This window comes from Tenrec ecaudatus, chromosome 5 (genome assembly GCF_050624435.1).
Source record: "Tenrec ecaudatus isolate mTenEca1 chromosome 5, mTenEca1.hap1, whole genome shotgun sequence".
Taxonomy (NCBI): Eukaryota; Metazoa; Chordata; class Mammalia; order Afrosoricida; family Tenrecidae; genus Tenrec; species Tenrec ecaudatus.
The window spans coordinates 147,291,318-147,309,657 of NC_134534.1; the positions used below are offsets into that span (position 1 = coordinate 147,291,318).

The window sequence follows — 18,340 nt, forward strand, 5'->3', positions numbered from 1 at the left end:
TCGTGCAAGGACAGCTTCAGCTGTAGTTGGGTTCGTACAGGACCCATCCACCTACAGAAGCAGAAGGCCCTGATGAAAGAAGGCCTGTATGACTGACCTTTTATGTGAAAACTTTTTAGGCACCACTTGTGGACCTTTTTTTCCTGTCTTGAGCACAGTGTTTGGTTGAGAGAAGAGGTAGGTAGATATTTACAGGAGCAAGCAGACGAGTGGCTCTTAGCCTGCTAGCATTCTGATGATAGTAATATCCTTAAGGGAGAACATTCTGAGTAATCACAGTGAACTGCTAAAGCTTAATGAAAATTTTTATTTGTATGATTTAAATGGAGTTGAAAAGTAAGAGTCCTGAAGTGCTCTTTAGCTATCTCACAATTGTTTGTGTGTTTTCTTAAAAGAAAGTAACAGATACTTCCTTTGGTGACACCTTTGAAGGTAGAATCCTAAATGGCTTTTCATCTTGCTCCGTTTTTACAAGGATGGAATCACCTTTATTGTTCCATGTAAATTATAGAATTAAAATAGAGGAGATAAAAGCTTGACTGAAATCCACCTTTTCATATTTTTATAAATTATATTTAGAATACATTGATAAAACCAATTAACTTTGAGAATGATGGCAACATATGTACAAATGTGCTTGACATAATGGATATATGTATGGATTGTATGAGCCCCCCAATAAAATTATTTTAAAAACCAATTAAATATTATAAACGCATATGTTTAAAAAAATACACATGTATTTTTGGACACATTTTACTCAGTTAAATGTAAAAGATGTTTTCAGTCCTATAATCCTCATTAATCGTAGTCATTGAAAAAAAAAACCCAACAAAAAACCCACCTTTTGTTCTATTTGTTATGTGTCCCCTCATACAGTAAATTCATTTCAAGGTTTGTGCCAGTGGGCATTACTGGTACTCTTTAAAGTAAAGGAAGACCTTGTTAATGTTAGGTTACTCTATAATGGCACAGGGAGAAATAAATATATATATATATATATATATTAATATTGTGAGCATTTGTACTAAATAACCTCCCCCTGCCACCCTACCCTGCAAGCAAGACTGGTGAGCAGATGAAGTGATGAAATTCAAAGCACTAATGAACCTGTTTGAAGAGCAGCCGTGGCTTCTGTGGAGTTTACAAGACCTCTTGATGGAAGAGAGCTAATGGCTTTAGTATTTGTTCATTCTACTAAAATGACATCTTAAAATTGTGTATCTGCTATTGTGATGCCAATGCCGGTGTTTTAAATGGAAAAAAAAATGACATGTTTGCTTTGTGCTGTGTACCCAAGAATTCCTGGAAAGGTAAAGAAAAAGTTTTTATGGCTCACACTGCTTAAAAATAGCTGCCACTCAAACATGCGCTCACGGTTGAGCTGCTTTTGTTTTATTCAAAGTAGTTTCTTTTGAGGAAAAAATAAATAAAAGCAACCCTGAAAGAAAAAAAAAGTCAGCTAAAAGTCTATACACAGCAAACGTGTGTCTCAAATACCATAATAAAATTAGGACCTTTCCAGAGAAACAGAAAGCAAAGTAGTTTTTTTAAAGGATCAGCTTTTCAAGAAATACTAAGAGGAGTTCATTGGACAGAGAACCAGCAACAGTAGGTAACAATCTGAGGAGAATATACATGACAGTAACACTTGGAAATCAACCCAGACATAAGACTCCAATGCAAACAAATCGACAAGACTGAAAACGGCAACAGGGATAGGAATTTGTCATAAAGGTAATTGCAAAGTCAGTGTAGGGAACTGTAGTGACAGAACTTTCCAATGGAGTGGATAGCAAGTAGATTTCAGGAAACAACAGACTTAAACTTTAGAAGAAATTAATAAGCTACAGGTTAACTTCAAAGAATATAAATAAACTCCATCAAAATACACAGGAAAATAATAAAGATTTCGTAAACACCAAAAAAACAAAAACAAAACCCAGCATTGAGGAAAAGGACAAGAAAACCCAAACAAAATGAATCAAGCACCGAAAATTACAAAGATCAGAGAACCAGCACCACAAAGAAACAAACCAAACCAGCAACAATAAATTCCTAGCAGTCATTATACTGAATGTAGTAAATGGACTGATTGTACTACTCAAGAGACAAAGAAGAGCAAGATGGATAAATAAGACATCAATCTGGTGTCTACACACACATGCTGTAGACACACAATCAAATCAAAAGGTGGGGAAGAAATCAGACTAATGGCAATCAGGGAAAGCAGCATGGTAACCGTAATTTCGGCTATATAGGCTAAGGCAAAGTCCCGCATGAGCTAAAGAATGATGCTATAAAATGCTTCAAAGGTCTGCTGAACAAAAGAACCTGTTGGCTTTTTTACTGCTAGTTATTATTTTCCTTCCTCTTTTTATTCAATCTTTTGTTTGGTCTCTGTTATTGTTGGTTTTGCCTACATATATAAAATAGGCATGGGAAGCAAGCTACAGGAGAAAGCAACATGGACTTGGGGAGGAGAAGGAGGCGGGGCAAGGGAGCAGTGAGCAAACAACAGGGGATCAACTAGGCAATTAAAATCAACAAGGAGGAGGCCCTAGGGATCCTGGGGGTGTTGGTGCAATAGCAATCTAGCTGAGAGGCAGAAGAAGGGCGAGCGTGAAGGAGGGGCAGAGGAAGGTAAAAAGAAACAGAGGAAAGATCTAGGAAGTAAAGCTATGGATAAAGTTAGTATATGTGTGTACATATGCACCAATAAAACACACAATATCACTGTGGTTCCTTGAGACTTCTTCACTCCCCACTATCATGATCCCCGTCCTGCCTTTCACTGTGGGCTAGACTGGAGCATGTACAGACAAGAGATAAGAACTCAGGACACAGCAATACATGGAGGGGAAGGGGAAGATAGGCGAGAGGAAGGGTGAAACAATAGCAACAATCAACACGTAACCACCACCACCCAGTGGAATGAGTAACAGAATCCATGGGGGGGGGGGGGAGATAGTGGTCGGTGTGACATATGAAAACAATAATTTATCAAGGGGTCACGGGGAGGGATGAGAGAGCTGATAAAAAGGGATCAATAGAAAGTAAATATTTAGAAAATAATAATGGCAACATATGTACAAATATGCTCGATACAATTGATGTCTGGATTGTTATGAGCTGTAAGAACCCCCAATAAAATAATCTTTATAAAAAAGAACTTAACCATAATAAATTTCTATGCATCCAATGAAGCAGCCACAAAACATAATGATCAAACAGTTCCAGAATTAGAAAAATAAGCAAACTCTACCATAATAATAAAAGACTTTCATAGACCACTTTCAATGAAGGATAGAACTAGAAAGAAACCAAAGCAAAAAAAAAGGTATAAACAACATTATCAACTAACCTAACCTCATAAACAGATTTAGGGCAGGCCACGGGCAACATCAGCACAGTATAAAGAATATTACCAATGTGCACCAGGACCCTTCATTTAAAAACTCATCTCTCCGAGACTAAACATCCCTCTCTGTATGAGAAGAAATGGTTCAGCAAATATTCTAAACAAAGGTGAAAGGGTAAATGGATAAGGAAGCCAGATGACCGGAAACGTTTAAAATTAAATTGAGAATGTTGACACATTGTGGAAAATGTAACTACCATCAGTGAACAATTCGTGAAGTAATTGTTAAATGGGAACCAAATTAAGTCTACACAACAAATTTGCTGGGTCAACTCTCACCAAAATTTTGCACAGCTTATTTTTTGAAAGTTACATTAGTTCAAGGTCTGAAATTTCTTTGAAAATTTAGTTAAGTATTTAACCTTTAAAAGCAGTAATAATTAGCTAACATTGTTTTCAAAATACAGTATTACAGAAAATTCTAGTTCGGCACTTACCACCAAGATTTTTTAGTAATCTGGAAGTGTCATGTCCTTTTTGAGCCAATTCTTGAATTCTCTGTTCCTGTTTCTGTCTTTGTGCCAGCTCTTGTGCTCGCTGCATGGTCTGGAACAGCTCATTTGTCTTGAGAGTCATGATTTCCTATCAAGAGATGCAAATCAATAGCCATTACACACAAATATCAAAACATACACCAAGTGTATTTTCTTCTTAATAAGTATTTCCTTAGCTCCTACCATGTGCCAGGTACTATTTTAAATACTGATGGTTACAATGAGCAAGAACGGCCAGGTGCTTGCCTGTTTGGACCCTATACTCCAACATCTTTTTCTACAGTAATATTAGATCACAAATTTAAGAATTATTTTTATTCCCTTCAAGTTTATACTAATTAGATGTTCTAAGTTTCAAAAACTGTTGGTCAATTCCATCACATTTCAATTAAGACTAAAAATAGGGCTATGGTCATATTTTGCAATTCAAGTAATACTTCATTGAGTTTCTTATGAAGTGATTTTAGATGCGTAGCTACACCTCAGTCTCTTCAACACAATGAAATCAAAACTCAGACCAAGTGTCCTTTTATCATTTTCGGAGTACAGCTTGGAAATGGGAAAAAGTTAGAAAGTGCAGCATCTCCTCCTCATCCTTCACCCTTCCACCTCATCCCACCTGGGCCCACTTCAGGGAAAATGCCTGTGCTCTACTTTGGCAATCAAATGCCATTGTACAATTTGTTCTTTGGCAGGTAAGCTTACACCTGCCACAACCAAGACTATTTTGTCTGCACCACTTAATCAAGCTTCTCCTCTTATAAACACTCTTCTTTAGCAGAGAAAAGCTCTTCCATATCATCAACCACAGCCAATCACTCCGCAAATCCATGTTTCTGTACATAAACAGACATGGACAGAAAGGCCTACTTTTACTCTAATCCCGCTAGAAGAATTGCTAACGTAATAATTATGATTTTAAAAATATTTCAAAGTCAAGAACATGGATAATTTGTTTTGTTCTGTAAGGTGATAATTCACTTTGACATTTTAGCAGAAAGTGAAAGTAGAGATCTAGAGCATCTGTGAACTGATGTGAAATAATAGTTTTCTCAAGCACGTGACTTGCATATGTATCTTTAGGCAAAGCTTTAATATTTCCACTAAGAGCTTTATGTTGTCAAAGCAAAGCACACACACATGTTCTGCTTCTAGTTATTTTTCATTAAAAAACAAAAACCCACCAGCAATGACAATACACTACTTCCATTTTTATTCTACAATGTTACAGCCAGAATGTAAAAACCTACTTCTTTTTGTTTCTGCTTCAGTATATCTTCTTCATACTGTTTCTGCATCTCTTCTCGTTCTCGCGCTAAGCGACGCTCCTCTTCTTGCTCTTCTTTCTTTCTTTGCTCTTCTTCTAGTTGCTTCTTCCTGCGCTTCTCTTCAACCTGAGCAGTGATGGCCTTCTAGCCAGGAACAATTACAGAAATCGCCACAGTAAAAGTCCAGGAAACATGTAGTGACTCTAGAACAAGCCTACTAGCACACAGGAAGTAGCACATGTGTAAGTGAAGGGAAAATGTCAAACTCCCAGTGTTCCTCTCACCTCAGAGCAGCCTAGCCTAGCTCTAGAATGCCTTTTCTTTACCCTGAGGAGAGCTGTGGGGACACACACCAGTGCCTGCTCACTTAGAAGCAACATTATAACTCAGCCACTTTCTTTAACAAAACTTTCAAAAAATCACTCAGACATTAGGTCCATAAATGTCAGTTACAAATTAGAAGAGTGCATTTTAATTTTACCCTCCTTTCTTATATATTTGCTAGACTTCTTAATCATAATTCTACTTTGGTATCCTATATATTTCACTTTCAAAGAACTAAGTGTCACCCTAACAGAAAAAAATGAAAAACATCCAGTAACTTAAGATCCAGTGCAAATTCATGTACACAAGCAAATGTCTGTCTTTTATAATACTACTGATTCTAAACACAGTTACCAACTCTTATCATTCCAGTTGAAGCAGGGACTAGTTTCATTGTAAGAGTAAGGCTTATGCTATCCGTTTATATCATAAAACTTAATTTACTTAGTAACCTGTTGGCTAGGGATATTACTTATTATCTGGCTTTACAATGCAATACCTGATGTTCTAACTGTTTTTGTCGCCGTCTGTCTCGTTCCTCAATTTGAGCTGGGTCCAAGAGAGCAGTCATAGAGCGCAGAAAGCTGCGAAGACACACATGTTTGATATTTCAAATACCAAAAAGGTAAATTTGGTTTTGTTTGGGATCGATCTACTATTCCTTTCTAAATGACAGAAAATTTACAGGAAAATACTAAGCATGGAAACAAGTTAGACGTAACAGTAACAGCCCTATGAAATCCCCATCACCAGCTACTGTAGCGGGGTCCTTACTTTGTTTTCTGACTGTTTGTTGTGGCCCCATCCCGAGCGGGCTTGGCTACGTGCTCTTCCTCTGAGGTTCCCACCTGGCGTCCGTTTGTGGGGGTGCAAACACTGCTGATGTCAGCTAGCTCCTGGGCGTCAGGAGAGACGCAGAAGTACTCTGGCTGCTTGTGGGTTGAGTGAGAGGACAGCTGAGACTGAGCGCAAGGGTAACGCTTTAAGGAATCAAAATGCATTGCCCATCTGTCATGCTCTTCACCCTAATAATGCAAAGTAGGAATTGCTAAGACTTTTTATAATTGTTCTTTTATATATGAAAGCATAGGAGGCAATCAAAATGAAGTTTCTAAAAGTCATCATACAGCAGAATATTAGTAGCAGTCAATTGCTGTAACTCAATCCTGACTCACAACCCCCAGCGCGTCAGAGAACTCTTTTTCCCTGGGTGCTCTGTGGAAAGTAGAGCTGCTGGTTCTTCCTCTCCAGGTGACTGCATGGACTCCAACCTTTACACTTTCAGTTAGAGCTAAGTATAGTAACAGTCTATGCAACCCACCGACTCTACAGATGAACAGACCATAATCTCACTCTACTGTCATTCCACATGCAGTTACATAATTCACATGGGAATCCCAAGAAGCCATGTAAAATCACACTTGTTAAATCCATCCAACGAAAGCAGCCGGACTGAGTAAATGTAATATACTCTGGTCATGTAGTTTCAGATGACTAAAGGTTTGTACTGTGTAAAAAATTATTTTTAATGGGAAAAAATTGCTTTACATGTTATAAAATCTCCTGTTACCTTTGAATAGATCATTTTTTCCTCTATTTTTCTTTGCCGGTCCTCTTCGATTTGCTTATTCAACTCTTCAATCCACTTTCGCTGTTGTTCCTGTTTCACAGTACTGAGCGGGAGCGCCAGGGGCACAGCTTCCTGAAGAAGAACCGTTCACACCGGATTCTTATCTCTTTTGCTAACAATCATTTCCATTTTTGCCAAAGTAATTCACATAGGCTTTAGTGTGGTAGTGTGTGCACCTTGTGTTGTAAGGGCTGTAGAGCTGGCTCCAAATTTAGGCGAGCTCATGCATAACGCACCCTCGTCGGGATTGGCTGGGAATTACACTGCTGGGGTTCCTAGGGATTTTGAGAGTAGACTGTGCAGTCTTTCCCCCTAACCCATCCAGAGGCTCCCTGAAAGCAAGCAGGTATCATAGCATGCAGCCTTCACGGACAGAGGGTGGAGGCTGTGCCTGCGGTGCATACACTGTAAGATCACAAGTTCCGTCAGTTGAAGAGACACAAGAATTCTACCACCTGTGCTCTCTGTTTCTCTCTAAAGGGAGCAATTACTTCAAAACAAACTAATATACAGGATTAAGTAGGTAATTTCTTTTTTTAATTATTAATCATTTTATTGGGGGTGAGCGTACAAATCTTTAACAATCCATCATCATAAGTAGTTATTTCCTGACTCACATAATCATATTTGTAAAATACCGAACAGAATAGGCTATGTAACTATATAAGGAAAGGAAATTAATGAAAAATTAGTAGAAAACTTCTCCCAACTGAAAGATAGAAAAACTTTAACACTTCCTTATAGAGTCTCATGTAGACACTGAAAAACAGGGCCTGAGGGTTAAAAGCAGATGAACGCGGTTTGACCTTTGGCTTTGGATTAGCACAGGCACTGTCTCTGGACGGGGAACGAGGAGGTGGAAGCAAACAAGAATCTCTCCCTGTTGAGTCATAATGTTTCTCTACTGTACTCTTCTTCCTGTCCATTTTCACTGCTTCCGTCCTATAACAATCTATGGTGTTTTAATAAGAAAAACAACCCCCAAAATTGCCCATGATTTCTTGAATCCTATGAAAATAAACTAGAGAAGAAACAATAACAAATGTTTGCGGTGGCTTTATTTTATGAGTGGTTAGTATACTCAACGAAAAGGTTAAAACAGTCTTATTTAAACTGAAATGCAACAGCCCCGTGACAAATATTTCATTATATAAAGAAAAGGATGGTGTTATACTATGGTATATAATGAAAATACATTTCAGAAATGGAAAGTTCATATTTTAAAGCCTGATACTTTAATCAAAGAATATATTCATACCAAAAAGATAAATCTTACTGACTCAGATGCTCCTACAAAATTTCTAACAGATAAAAACCATATTTATTTGGAATATTATATATTAAATCATACCTAAAAAAACAAAAAACATTTATTTAAATCTATAAGAATTTCTCAAGAGAAGCATTATCCTTAGGAAAATGATGTAATAATTCTATCTCTAGAAGTGTTTACTTCAAGGGGTCAAAATAGAGAAAACAAGTACGTAAATGGATTCTCTTATCATCTCAGAAGAAAATCTCAACAATGCCTTAATCACCTTATGTTTCTAACCTTTTGAGTAATTCTCAATTAAATCTTAAATTTCTTTCTCAAGGTGGTTTTTTTAAAAATCATTTCATTGGGAGTTCATACAACTCTAATCACAATCCATACATATATCAATTGTGTCAAGCACATCTGTACATTCGTTGCCCTCATCATTCTCAATACATTTGCTCTCCACCCAAGCCCCTGGCATCAGCTCCTCATATTTCCCTCTCCTTCCCCATTCCCCAACCATGAACCCTAGATAATGTGTAAATTATTTGATCATATCCGATGTCTCCCTTCACCACTTTTCTGTTGTCCGTCCCCCACGGAGGAGGTTATATGTAGATCCACAAGGAGGTCTTATAGAGGTACCCCCACCTTGTTTGCCATCTGAATAATTCTGTGTAGGTTTGTCATAGATTAGGAAACCCTGTACGTGTCCTTGTGTTCTTTTTCACAAGGTTCCTCTAATGCACCCTGCTCGGGTAAGAAAAATCAAGGCTCACAGCAGTGCAAAGAGGTGGTGTGCAAAAGGGGATCAAGGGGCATCCTGTCCTCTTCCTTTTGGCTTACTGACTCAGCTTGTGGAAACTGAGCCAAGGCAGATACGTGTACAACGCAAGACCCCAAACTAAAAACCAACAAATCCACTGCCACTGGGTTGATTTGGAATCACAGTGACGCTGTATAGGGTTTCTGAGGTTGTAAATCTCTACGGGACCAAAGAGTCTTGTTTCTCGTGCGAGAGCTTGGTGGGTTTGAACCAGTGATCTTTTTGTTAACTATCCAAAGCTTACTCGATGCATTGAAGCCTTGCTGTATAGTACATGTTGTGTTTTGAGAATGGACCCGTATTTCCCTTGAACTAATTCTCTGTACAGGTGAGAAAGAAGCCTCTTTTCCTAGGTTCACTCAAATATGTTCATTTTAATCTCTCATATTATTCATCTGTGTTATCCCCTCCTCAACAGAAACACCCCTTTTCTAAAAACTCATTGTGAGTCCATGCTCAGAAGACAGCCTGGATACTCACTACCTTCCCCACAAACAGTCCTGAAGTTATGGGATCCTACTGCAACTCTACCTTTAAGTTAGTCTATGTTCGAAAATGTTATGTCTTACTCCTACTACAAACATAACGTGAATGGCAGCTGAAAATCAGAATTGAAAGTATAATAGATGCCGGTTCCATTTCACTCAGTTCTCCCGAGTCAGGTCTTTTAAAACTTGCTCAGTGACGACCTTGTCAAGGTCCAAGTGTGCTGCTCAGAATGCTTAGCCACCATTCACATTGATATGCCTCAGTGTGACCCCTGACATCAGTCTCCAAATCCAAAGCGGCTGTTGCTACTATCCCAAATCGGAGACTCTCAACCATTACCCCACATCCACCCTCAGCCCCTTACGAATTCCACAACAGAACTCTGGGTGAAAGCAGCACTAACTTCGTACCTCCTTGTGGGCCAGCCCCTGGACTTGCAGGTCCCCTAGAGGGGACCTTCCAACTTCTAAAAGGGTACCCCATTCCCACATGTTCTTTCAGCAGCTGTTTATGAATGTCTCCAGGGTAACTGTTGGTCAGGTGGCTAACTTAAGGGCCCATTTTCAGTCTGCCAGGACCAAGGACTCCATTCCTGACCCAAGCCCATAGATTTAAAGACCACATACAACCAGGACCTGAGGGATTGCTTTCCAGGATGGCCAAAAGTACTCTTAGTAACAACATGTAGATGGTAAAGTAGGAGGCATTGGGGGGGAGGGGGGCACTAACAATTCCAACCCCCAGGAAATCCATGAAGGGATTCAGTCCCTCACTGGAGCCAATATCTAATTATTCTTAAAAGACCTGCGAAGGGGCCCTTTAAAAACGATGCCCAGCTGTACCGCATCTACCTAGCCAGGGTACATTAACACTCACCAGCTAAGCAGCCACCACAGGAGTCCCATCTGAGCAACCCAGCCAGGGGTATCGTCTGGGAGTTCATGAGTGATTCACTTCCGCATGAGCCTCCTGCTGGAAACCCACAGACGGCTGAGGAGAGCCTACGTGGCAGCTGAGTGCGCTGGAATGGGCAGATGCTTGCAAAAATGCCGCTGGCTCCAGACACCTAAGGCAGAGCCCAGAGGAAATTCTCCCGAGGTGTCCCTTTGAGGGACCCTCCACTTTTCAGCCCACTCTTGCAGCTGTAATCACATCTGAGCCCACAGTCCAGCAGGCCTCCCAGGTCTCCCCACCACTTGGAAAGGGGCCACATTGTTTGGGAAGTGACACCTGTGACTCACTACCAGCAAAATACCCAAGTGACTTCTGCCCCAGAGAACCCTCAGAACCAGTCTACCAGATCCTTCACGAGCAAACTCCAGCCTGGAGTGGATCCTTCACAAATAAACTCCAACTAAAGTCACTGCCATCGAGCCGATCCCGACTCAGAGCAACCCTATAGCACAGGGTAGAACTGCCCCTGTGGGTTTTTCCAGTTTGTAACTCTTGTTGCCCTCATCATTGTCAAAACATTTGCTTTCTACTTGAGTCCTTGGTATCGGGCTCCTCACTTTTTCCCTCCTTCCTCCACCCTCATGAACCCTTGGAAATTTATAAATTATTTTTATTTTATTGGGGGTTTGTACAACTGATCACATCCATCCATCCATCCATTGTATCAAGCACATTTGTATATTTGTTGCCATCTTCATTCTCAAAACACTTGTTTTAGCCTTGAGCCCCTGGTATCAGCTCATTTTTTCACTTCCCTCCTCATTGATAATTTATTAATCATCATTTTTCCATGTCTTACACTGACCGATGTCTCCCCTCACCCACGTTCTAGTAATCTTCTTGCTGAGCCTTTGCGATTTTGTATATAGGAGTATGTGGGTAAAAACCATGTTTTTCTCCCAAGGAGCAGGTAGTAGTAATTTTGAACTACGATCTGGTGGTTAGCAGTCCAACACATAATCATGACCAAAGGCCACCAAAGACCTCCTAACCTAGCAATATACATAAATAAAAGAACCACATGATTACATCAATTGATACAAAAAGGAATTTCACAATATCCAACATCAATTCTTGAGCAAAGCACTCAGCAACATAGGAATAGAAGGGAAAGTCCTCAACAAACGAAAGGGCCCATATACAAAGCAGTGATCACCATTACTTTCAATGGAGAGGAAGTAAAGGCATTCCCCTTCCATCAATGAGGGCACTGGGACACACCTGAAAACCTTGGCACAGGGATGACATAGGCTATCAGAAATCGGGAAGGACACCAACACAAAGGAGGCACAAATTGACCAGTGGGACATACTAAAAATAAAACACTTATGTACATCGAAAGAATTCCCCAAGAGAATAAGAGAGACTACAGAATGGGAAAACATCTTTAGCGATGACACATCACACAAAGGCTTTATTACTAAAATCTACAATACACTGCTAAACTACAAGAAAAAAACAATTTTCCACTCATGAAGTGAGCAAAGGACCTGAGCAGGAGTTTCTCACGGGCAGAAATCCAAATGGCCAATAAATATATGAGAAAATGTTCCAGATCTCTAGCCATAAGAGAAATGCAAATTAAAACAACTATGAGATACCACCTAACACCCTCAAAGGTAGCCCAATTCAAGAAATCAGAAAGTAACAAGTGTTGGAAGGGATGCGGAGAGACAGGAACTCTTATCCACTGCTGGTGGACCTGTAGGTATGTACAACCATTATGGAAATTGATTTAGCGATACCTAAAACAGTTGGAAATTGAGCTACCTTATGATCCAGCAATCTCCCTACTGGATCCCCCTACCCAGAAGAGACAAAAAACAAACCACGGCCAGACATCTGTGCCTCAATATTCATCACGGTACAGTTCACAATTGCAAGGAGTTGGAAACAGCCCAAATTACCATCAACAGACGAATGGATTAAAAATCTCTGGTACATACATATAATGAAGTACTACGCGTCCCTAAAAAGCAGTAATGATTGCATGAAGCACATTGCCGCATGGGAAGAACTGGAGGAAAGTATGCTAAGTGAAGTAAGCCAAGCACAAAGACAAGTACTACATGAGTCTGCTAAGGGAAGCTCAAAAAAAAAAAGAAAATTCCAAAGGGGCACAGAGAAGATGCGGTGTACATACATACATCCCTTGGGTGAGAGCCAGGGTATATGGCAGGGCCAGACTACACTCAGGGATAAATATGTGTAGCCCATTAAAAGGGAGGATGGAAAAAGGTATGGGTGGCCGGGGGAACTGGGCACTAACCCACACAGGGGGAGGGTCTTGACTGTGTCTCCACAGGGAAAGAGAAACGAGACTTCAACCCGGAGCTCCAAGACAAGAACGCAACACACTGACATGAAGCAGGGAACCGATAGAGAGGTATGCGGGGCCGGCCCCATTACCAACTAAGTGGACAGCACCACCCTGCCCCGAAGAAGTCACTTCAGAGGACAGCACTGACGCTACGGCTCAAGAAGAGGGGAAGAGGACTGGTCTGGTCAGAGCACACAGGAGCCAACGAGGGGGCATAGGGGAAATAAAAGAAAAGAGTGACACACATCCTGGGCCACCAGGCCCTGAGGACAATGTTCCTGCTCAGAAAAGCAATGCACTGAGATGACCGCAGGGCCGGCCTCACCATGGGACACAGCATTCCTCATTGACCCACAGCACCATTGGGGACAACACTAGAGACACACAGCGGGAATTGTGCCATCATGAACTCACCACGCCAAAGCCAGCCTCTGGGGCATGCAGCAGAGCAGAGGGGGGAAGCAGAGCAATGAAGTCCCCAGGAATAGAGGTGGTGCCAGGGCATGGCACCCCATCAGACTCGATTGGAAAGCACTTGTGAAGGAAAACAAAGAGACCCTAAACTATTCATATGTTTATGTGTGTGTGTGTTGTTGTTGTAGCTATTGTTTTACTTTCTGTTGTTGCTTCGTGGTACTCAGTCTTGTGACAGTACATAGCATGTCTACCTGGAAGGGATAAGCGGAAAAAACAAGACAGGAGAACAGGATGACAGTTCTGGGGGGTAGGGGGATAGGAGAGGCGGGGGAAAGGAAGAGGGTGTTAACAAGCCCAGGGACAAGGGAATAACAAGGGATCCAAAATCAGTGTCAAGGAGGGAGTGGGAGGTCTGGCAGGGCTGGATCAAGGGCAATGTAATGGAGAGGAATTCCTAAAACCCAAATGAAGGCAGAACATGATAGTGGGAAAAGAGGAAAGTACAAAGAAGCAGGAAAGAACTAGGAGGCAAAGGGTAGTCATAGAGATTTAAATACAGACATATAAAGATGTAAATATATGATGAGGGGGGAATATATCTATGTACATATATTTATAGGTTTAGTATAAAGGAAACAGATCGACAGTGGGCCCCTCCTCAAGTACTCCCCTCAACACAAGAAAGCTTTGTTCTAACAATTCAGCAGTCTGAGTTGCTCACCTGCCTGGCACAATCGTTGATGACAATGGGTGCACAGGCAAACGTGGTGAAGAAAGCTGATAGCGTCCAGCTACCAAAAGATATAGCACTTGAAGTATTAAAGACCTAAAGATAAACAAGCAGCCATCTAGCTGAGAGACAACAAAACTCACATGGAAGAAGTACTCCGGCCTGTCCCGACTCAATCACTGAGGACAAAGTGGGTGCATAAGCAAAAGTTGTGAACAAAGCTGATGGTGCCCGGCTATCAAATGATATAGCATCAGGGGTCTTAAAGACTTGAAGACAATCAGACGGCCATCTAGCTAAGAAACAACAAAGTCCACATGGAAGAAGCACACCGGCCTACCCCAACGCGAACGCTGAAGACAAAGCGGGTGTACGGGCAAGTGCAGTGAAGAAAGCTGATGGTGCCCAGTTATCAAAATATAGAGAATCTGGGGTCTGATAGGCTGGAAGATAAACAAGGGGCCATCTAACTGAGAAACAACAAAGCCCACATGGAAAATACACACCAGCCAGTGAGATGACAAGGCATCAAAGGGATCAGGGATCAGGCATCAAAGATCAAAAAAAAAAAAAAAATCATAGCATTGTGAATGAGGGGGAGTGCAGAGTGGGGACCCAGGGCCCATCTGGTGGAAACTGGACATCCTCTTGCAGAAGGGCTGTGGGGAGGTGAGGGGCCAGTCAGAGTACAGTGTAGCAATGATGAAACATACAATTTTCCTCTGGTTCTTAAATGCTAAGCCTCCCCCGCCCACCCCGCTATCATGATCCCAATTCTACCTTACATAACCGGCTGGACCGGAAGATGTACACTGGTACAGATAAGAACTGGAAATACAGGGAATCCAGGACAGATGATCCCTCAGGATCAGTGGTAAGAATGGCGATATCGGGAGGGTGGAGGGAGGGTGAGGGAGAAAAGGGGAACAGATGACAAGGTCTACATATAACCTCCTCCCTGGAGGACGGACAGTGGAGAACTGGGTGAGGGAGACATCGGATGGTGTAAGATAAAATAATAATTATTTATAAATTATCAAGGGTTCAAGGGGAGGGGGAAGAGGGGAAAACAAGCTGATACCAAGGCTCAAGTAGAAAGCAGGTGTTTTGAGAATGATGGTAACATACGTACGAATGTGCTGGACACAAATGATGTATTTACGGATTGTGAAAAGAGTTGTATGAGCCCCTAATAAAATTATTTTTTTTAAAAAAAAGGCATTCCCCTTACTAATTGGAAGCAGAAAGGCTGCTTGTGGGAAACTGAGACCCTAGATAAGAATGTAAACAGCCACATTCTCTATGCTCACAATTATGGGGTCTGAAAAGCTGACTCTTCACAGGTATGAGATTAAAAATGATTCTTACTACACATTCTCATGACCAAAACTTACCCTACTCTGGCCCTCCCTCAAGGAGCTGTCATAAAAGATGTGCCCGACTGTTCACTATGCGCCCGGAGGTTATCTGTAATTAAGAGCATTAAGATTCTACTGCCCATCCCACCCAAAAGCGTAGTAAACTCCTGACATCTTTTTCTGATACTGATCGTAGATTGTACTTCTATGGGAGGGCTCAAGGACATATATATAGGTCAAATCGATTAATCATTCTACTACCCACTTATTATATTACCCATTCCCTCTGTTAGGTGTTCACTGCATTACATGTGTGCCTTTTGAAAGATTGGTAAGCCCCATGATTACATATATCTATTAGAAATGAATTAACTCTGTTCATCCTCACACAGGGATAAGGAGCCCTGTGCCCCGCTGTCTTTTCCCAGAATCACAAATTGCTCCTAAGGTCCCATTTGACTCTTGGGGACCGGTACCCCCACAACTGCCCACTACCACCACTCTTCAATATTGTGCTAAAAGCCTTAGCCAGAACTATCAGGCAAGAAGGAAAAACAAAAGGCATCCAAATTAGAAAACTAGCAGTAAAATTCTATTTGCAGATGATATCACCCAATACCCAAAATCTCAAAGGCTTAGCAGGAAGATTCCTCGAACTAATGGAAAGATTCAGCAAAAAAGAAATTGGAGAATGGTGTTAACAAAGTCCACATGGAAGAGGCGCATCACCCTGTGTGATCCAAGGATTACAAATAATAAAATCCAAATCTGAAGGAGGGCATGGTATCAAAGCTTAAATTATGAACCCTCATGTTGCAGAAGGCTATGGATGAGGGGGAGCCCCAAATCCATAGACAAGGTCCTTACTTGGATTAAACTCTAGTGAATATCTTCCAATCATAGTTGAGGGAGGTGAATAACCTGGTTCTCAGAGCATTGCAAATTTGATTATGGAAGATATAGTTAGGCTAAAATGTAATACCTGATTATTTGATCTCCCTTTTGACTTATTTTAAATTTGTCCTAGTTTTTAGTATTTCCTTTCTTTTCTATTGAAGTTTAACTCTGGATTAAGTTGTTATTGTTGGTGGTCTTTCTTTTTCTTTTTTGCTTCTTTTTGTATGTTTCCCAGTAAGGAAATACAAAATAGGTAAATCTATAGATAGAAACTGTATAATGGTCTATTGGGGGTGTAGGGGGGTAGGTTGGGGAGAAGTAGGGAGCTAATAAGTATAAGGAGGAAGAAAATGTTCTAAAACTGATTGTAGTGATGACTATACAAGTTTTTAATATGACTGAACTACTGATGTGTATGCCATGTGGATTATACACAGAATAGTAACACGGGAGGCATCAACTAAGTCCATATGGAAGAAGCACGTCAGCCTGTGTGATCCAAATATTGTAAATGGCATCAGAGCTTAAATTGTGAACACCTGCTATGCAGAAGGCTACGGAAGCGCAAAATCCATTTGCAGGTTTCACGTATAGATAAAAAACCTTCAATGAATCCCCACTGACAATAGTGGAGGGATGTGAATAGGCTAGTTATCAGACAGAGAGCATTGTAAAGTTGATTATCTGTGTGCAAAGACCGATACAGTGAGGTTAAAATGTAGTATATTATTTGATCTTCCCTTAGACCCATTTAAAAGTTGTTTCAGTATTGGAAAAAAAAAAAAAGGAAGTTGAAATACACGTGGATGAAGCCTTGGGTGAATTTCACAGACCAGGGATGTGAACAGTCTTGCTATCATGCAGGGGGCATTGGAAAATGGATTATTGCAGATGTAGTTAGGTTAAAATTTAACAGCTTATCATTTACTCTCCCTTTTGACCCATTTTAAATTTGTTCTAGTTTTTAATATCTTATACTTTCTTTTCAATTGAGATTTTCCTCTATTTTACATTGTTATTAGTTTTTGTTTTTGTATGTTTTTCTGCACAAGAAATGCAGAATAGGTAAAGCTACAGAGATTAATAGTTTCGTGTTATGGTAGGGGAAATAGGGGGGAAATTGATTGTACAACTCTTCTTGATATGATTAAACTATTGAATTGTATGATATGTGGATTAGGTGTCAAAATTATTTGGGGAAAAAATAAAGTTGGATTCATTAAAGTTAACCAAGAAAGCTCTGAACAGGACATCAGAAAAACAACACCATTTACAGTAGCCACCCCAAAGATGAAATACTTAGGAATGAATCTAACCAGAGAAACAAAAGAAAAAAATTACAAAAAAACAAAAAAAACAAAAGAGATTTACATAAACTAAATGGAAGACTATACCATGCTCATGGATAGGAAAACTTAACATTGTGAAAATGTGTTCTACCGAAAGCCATCTACATTTGGGGGGAAGGGAGACTCCAGATAGGGCAAGATATGACAAAATAACGATGTATAAATTACCAAGGGCACATGAGGGAGGGGGGAAAGGGGAGGGAGGGGAAAAAAAAAAAGAGGACCTGATGCAAGGGGCTTAAGTGGAGAGCAAATGCCTTGAGAATGATTGGGGCAGGGAATGTATGGATGTGCTTTATACAATTGATGTATGTATATGTATGGATTGTGATAAGAGTTGTATGAGTCCCTAATAAAATGTAAAAAAAGGAAAGAGGAGAAAAAAATGATTAGGGCAAAGACTGTATAGATGTGCTTTATACAATTGATGTATGTATATGTATGAACTGTGATAAGAATTGTATGAGCCCCAATAAATTGTTAAAATTTAAAAAAAAAAGAAATAAGAGCAGCAACACAAACAGATACATGCACACTATGTCCATCACAACATGTGTTCAAAATAGTAGAAAGGTGGAAACAACGTAAGTGCCAGCCCTGGAAGA

At 40.4% G+C, this 18,340-nt stretch overlaps 1 protein-coding gene across 3 annotated transcripts in view; it reads right to left on the bottom strand.

Annotated features, from left to right (window-relative positions):
- Positions 1-18,340, bottom strand: part of CCDC66 (coiled-coil domain containing 66) — a 56,622-nt gene that overhangs the window by 12,948 nt on the left and 25,334 nt on the right. For all 3 annotated transcript variants that reach the window (XM_075550024.1, XM_075550023.1, XM_075550022.1), the window contains exons 9-13: positions 7,078-7,209; positions 6,282-6,532; positions 6,007-6,091; positions 5,166-5,327; positions 3,859-4,003 (exon numbers count right to left, since the gene is read on the bottom strand). In XM_075550024.1, the coding sequence (XP_075406139.1) occupies positions 3,859-4,003; positions 5,166-5,327; positions 6,007-6,091; positions 6,282-6,532; positions 7,078-7,209 (775 nt within the window). The remainder of the gene's footprint in view (positions 1-3,858; positions 4,004-5,165; positions 5,328-6,006; positions 6,092-6,281; positions 6,533-7,077; positions 7,210-18,340) is intronic.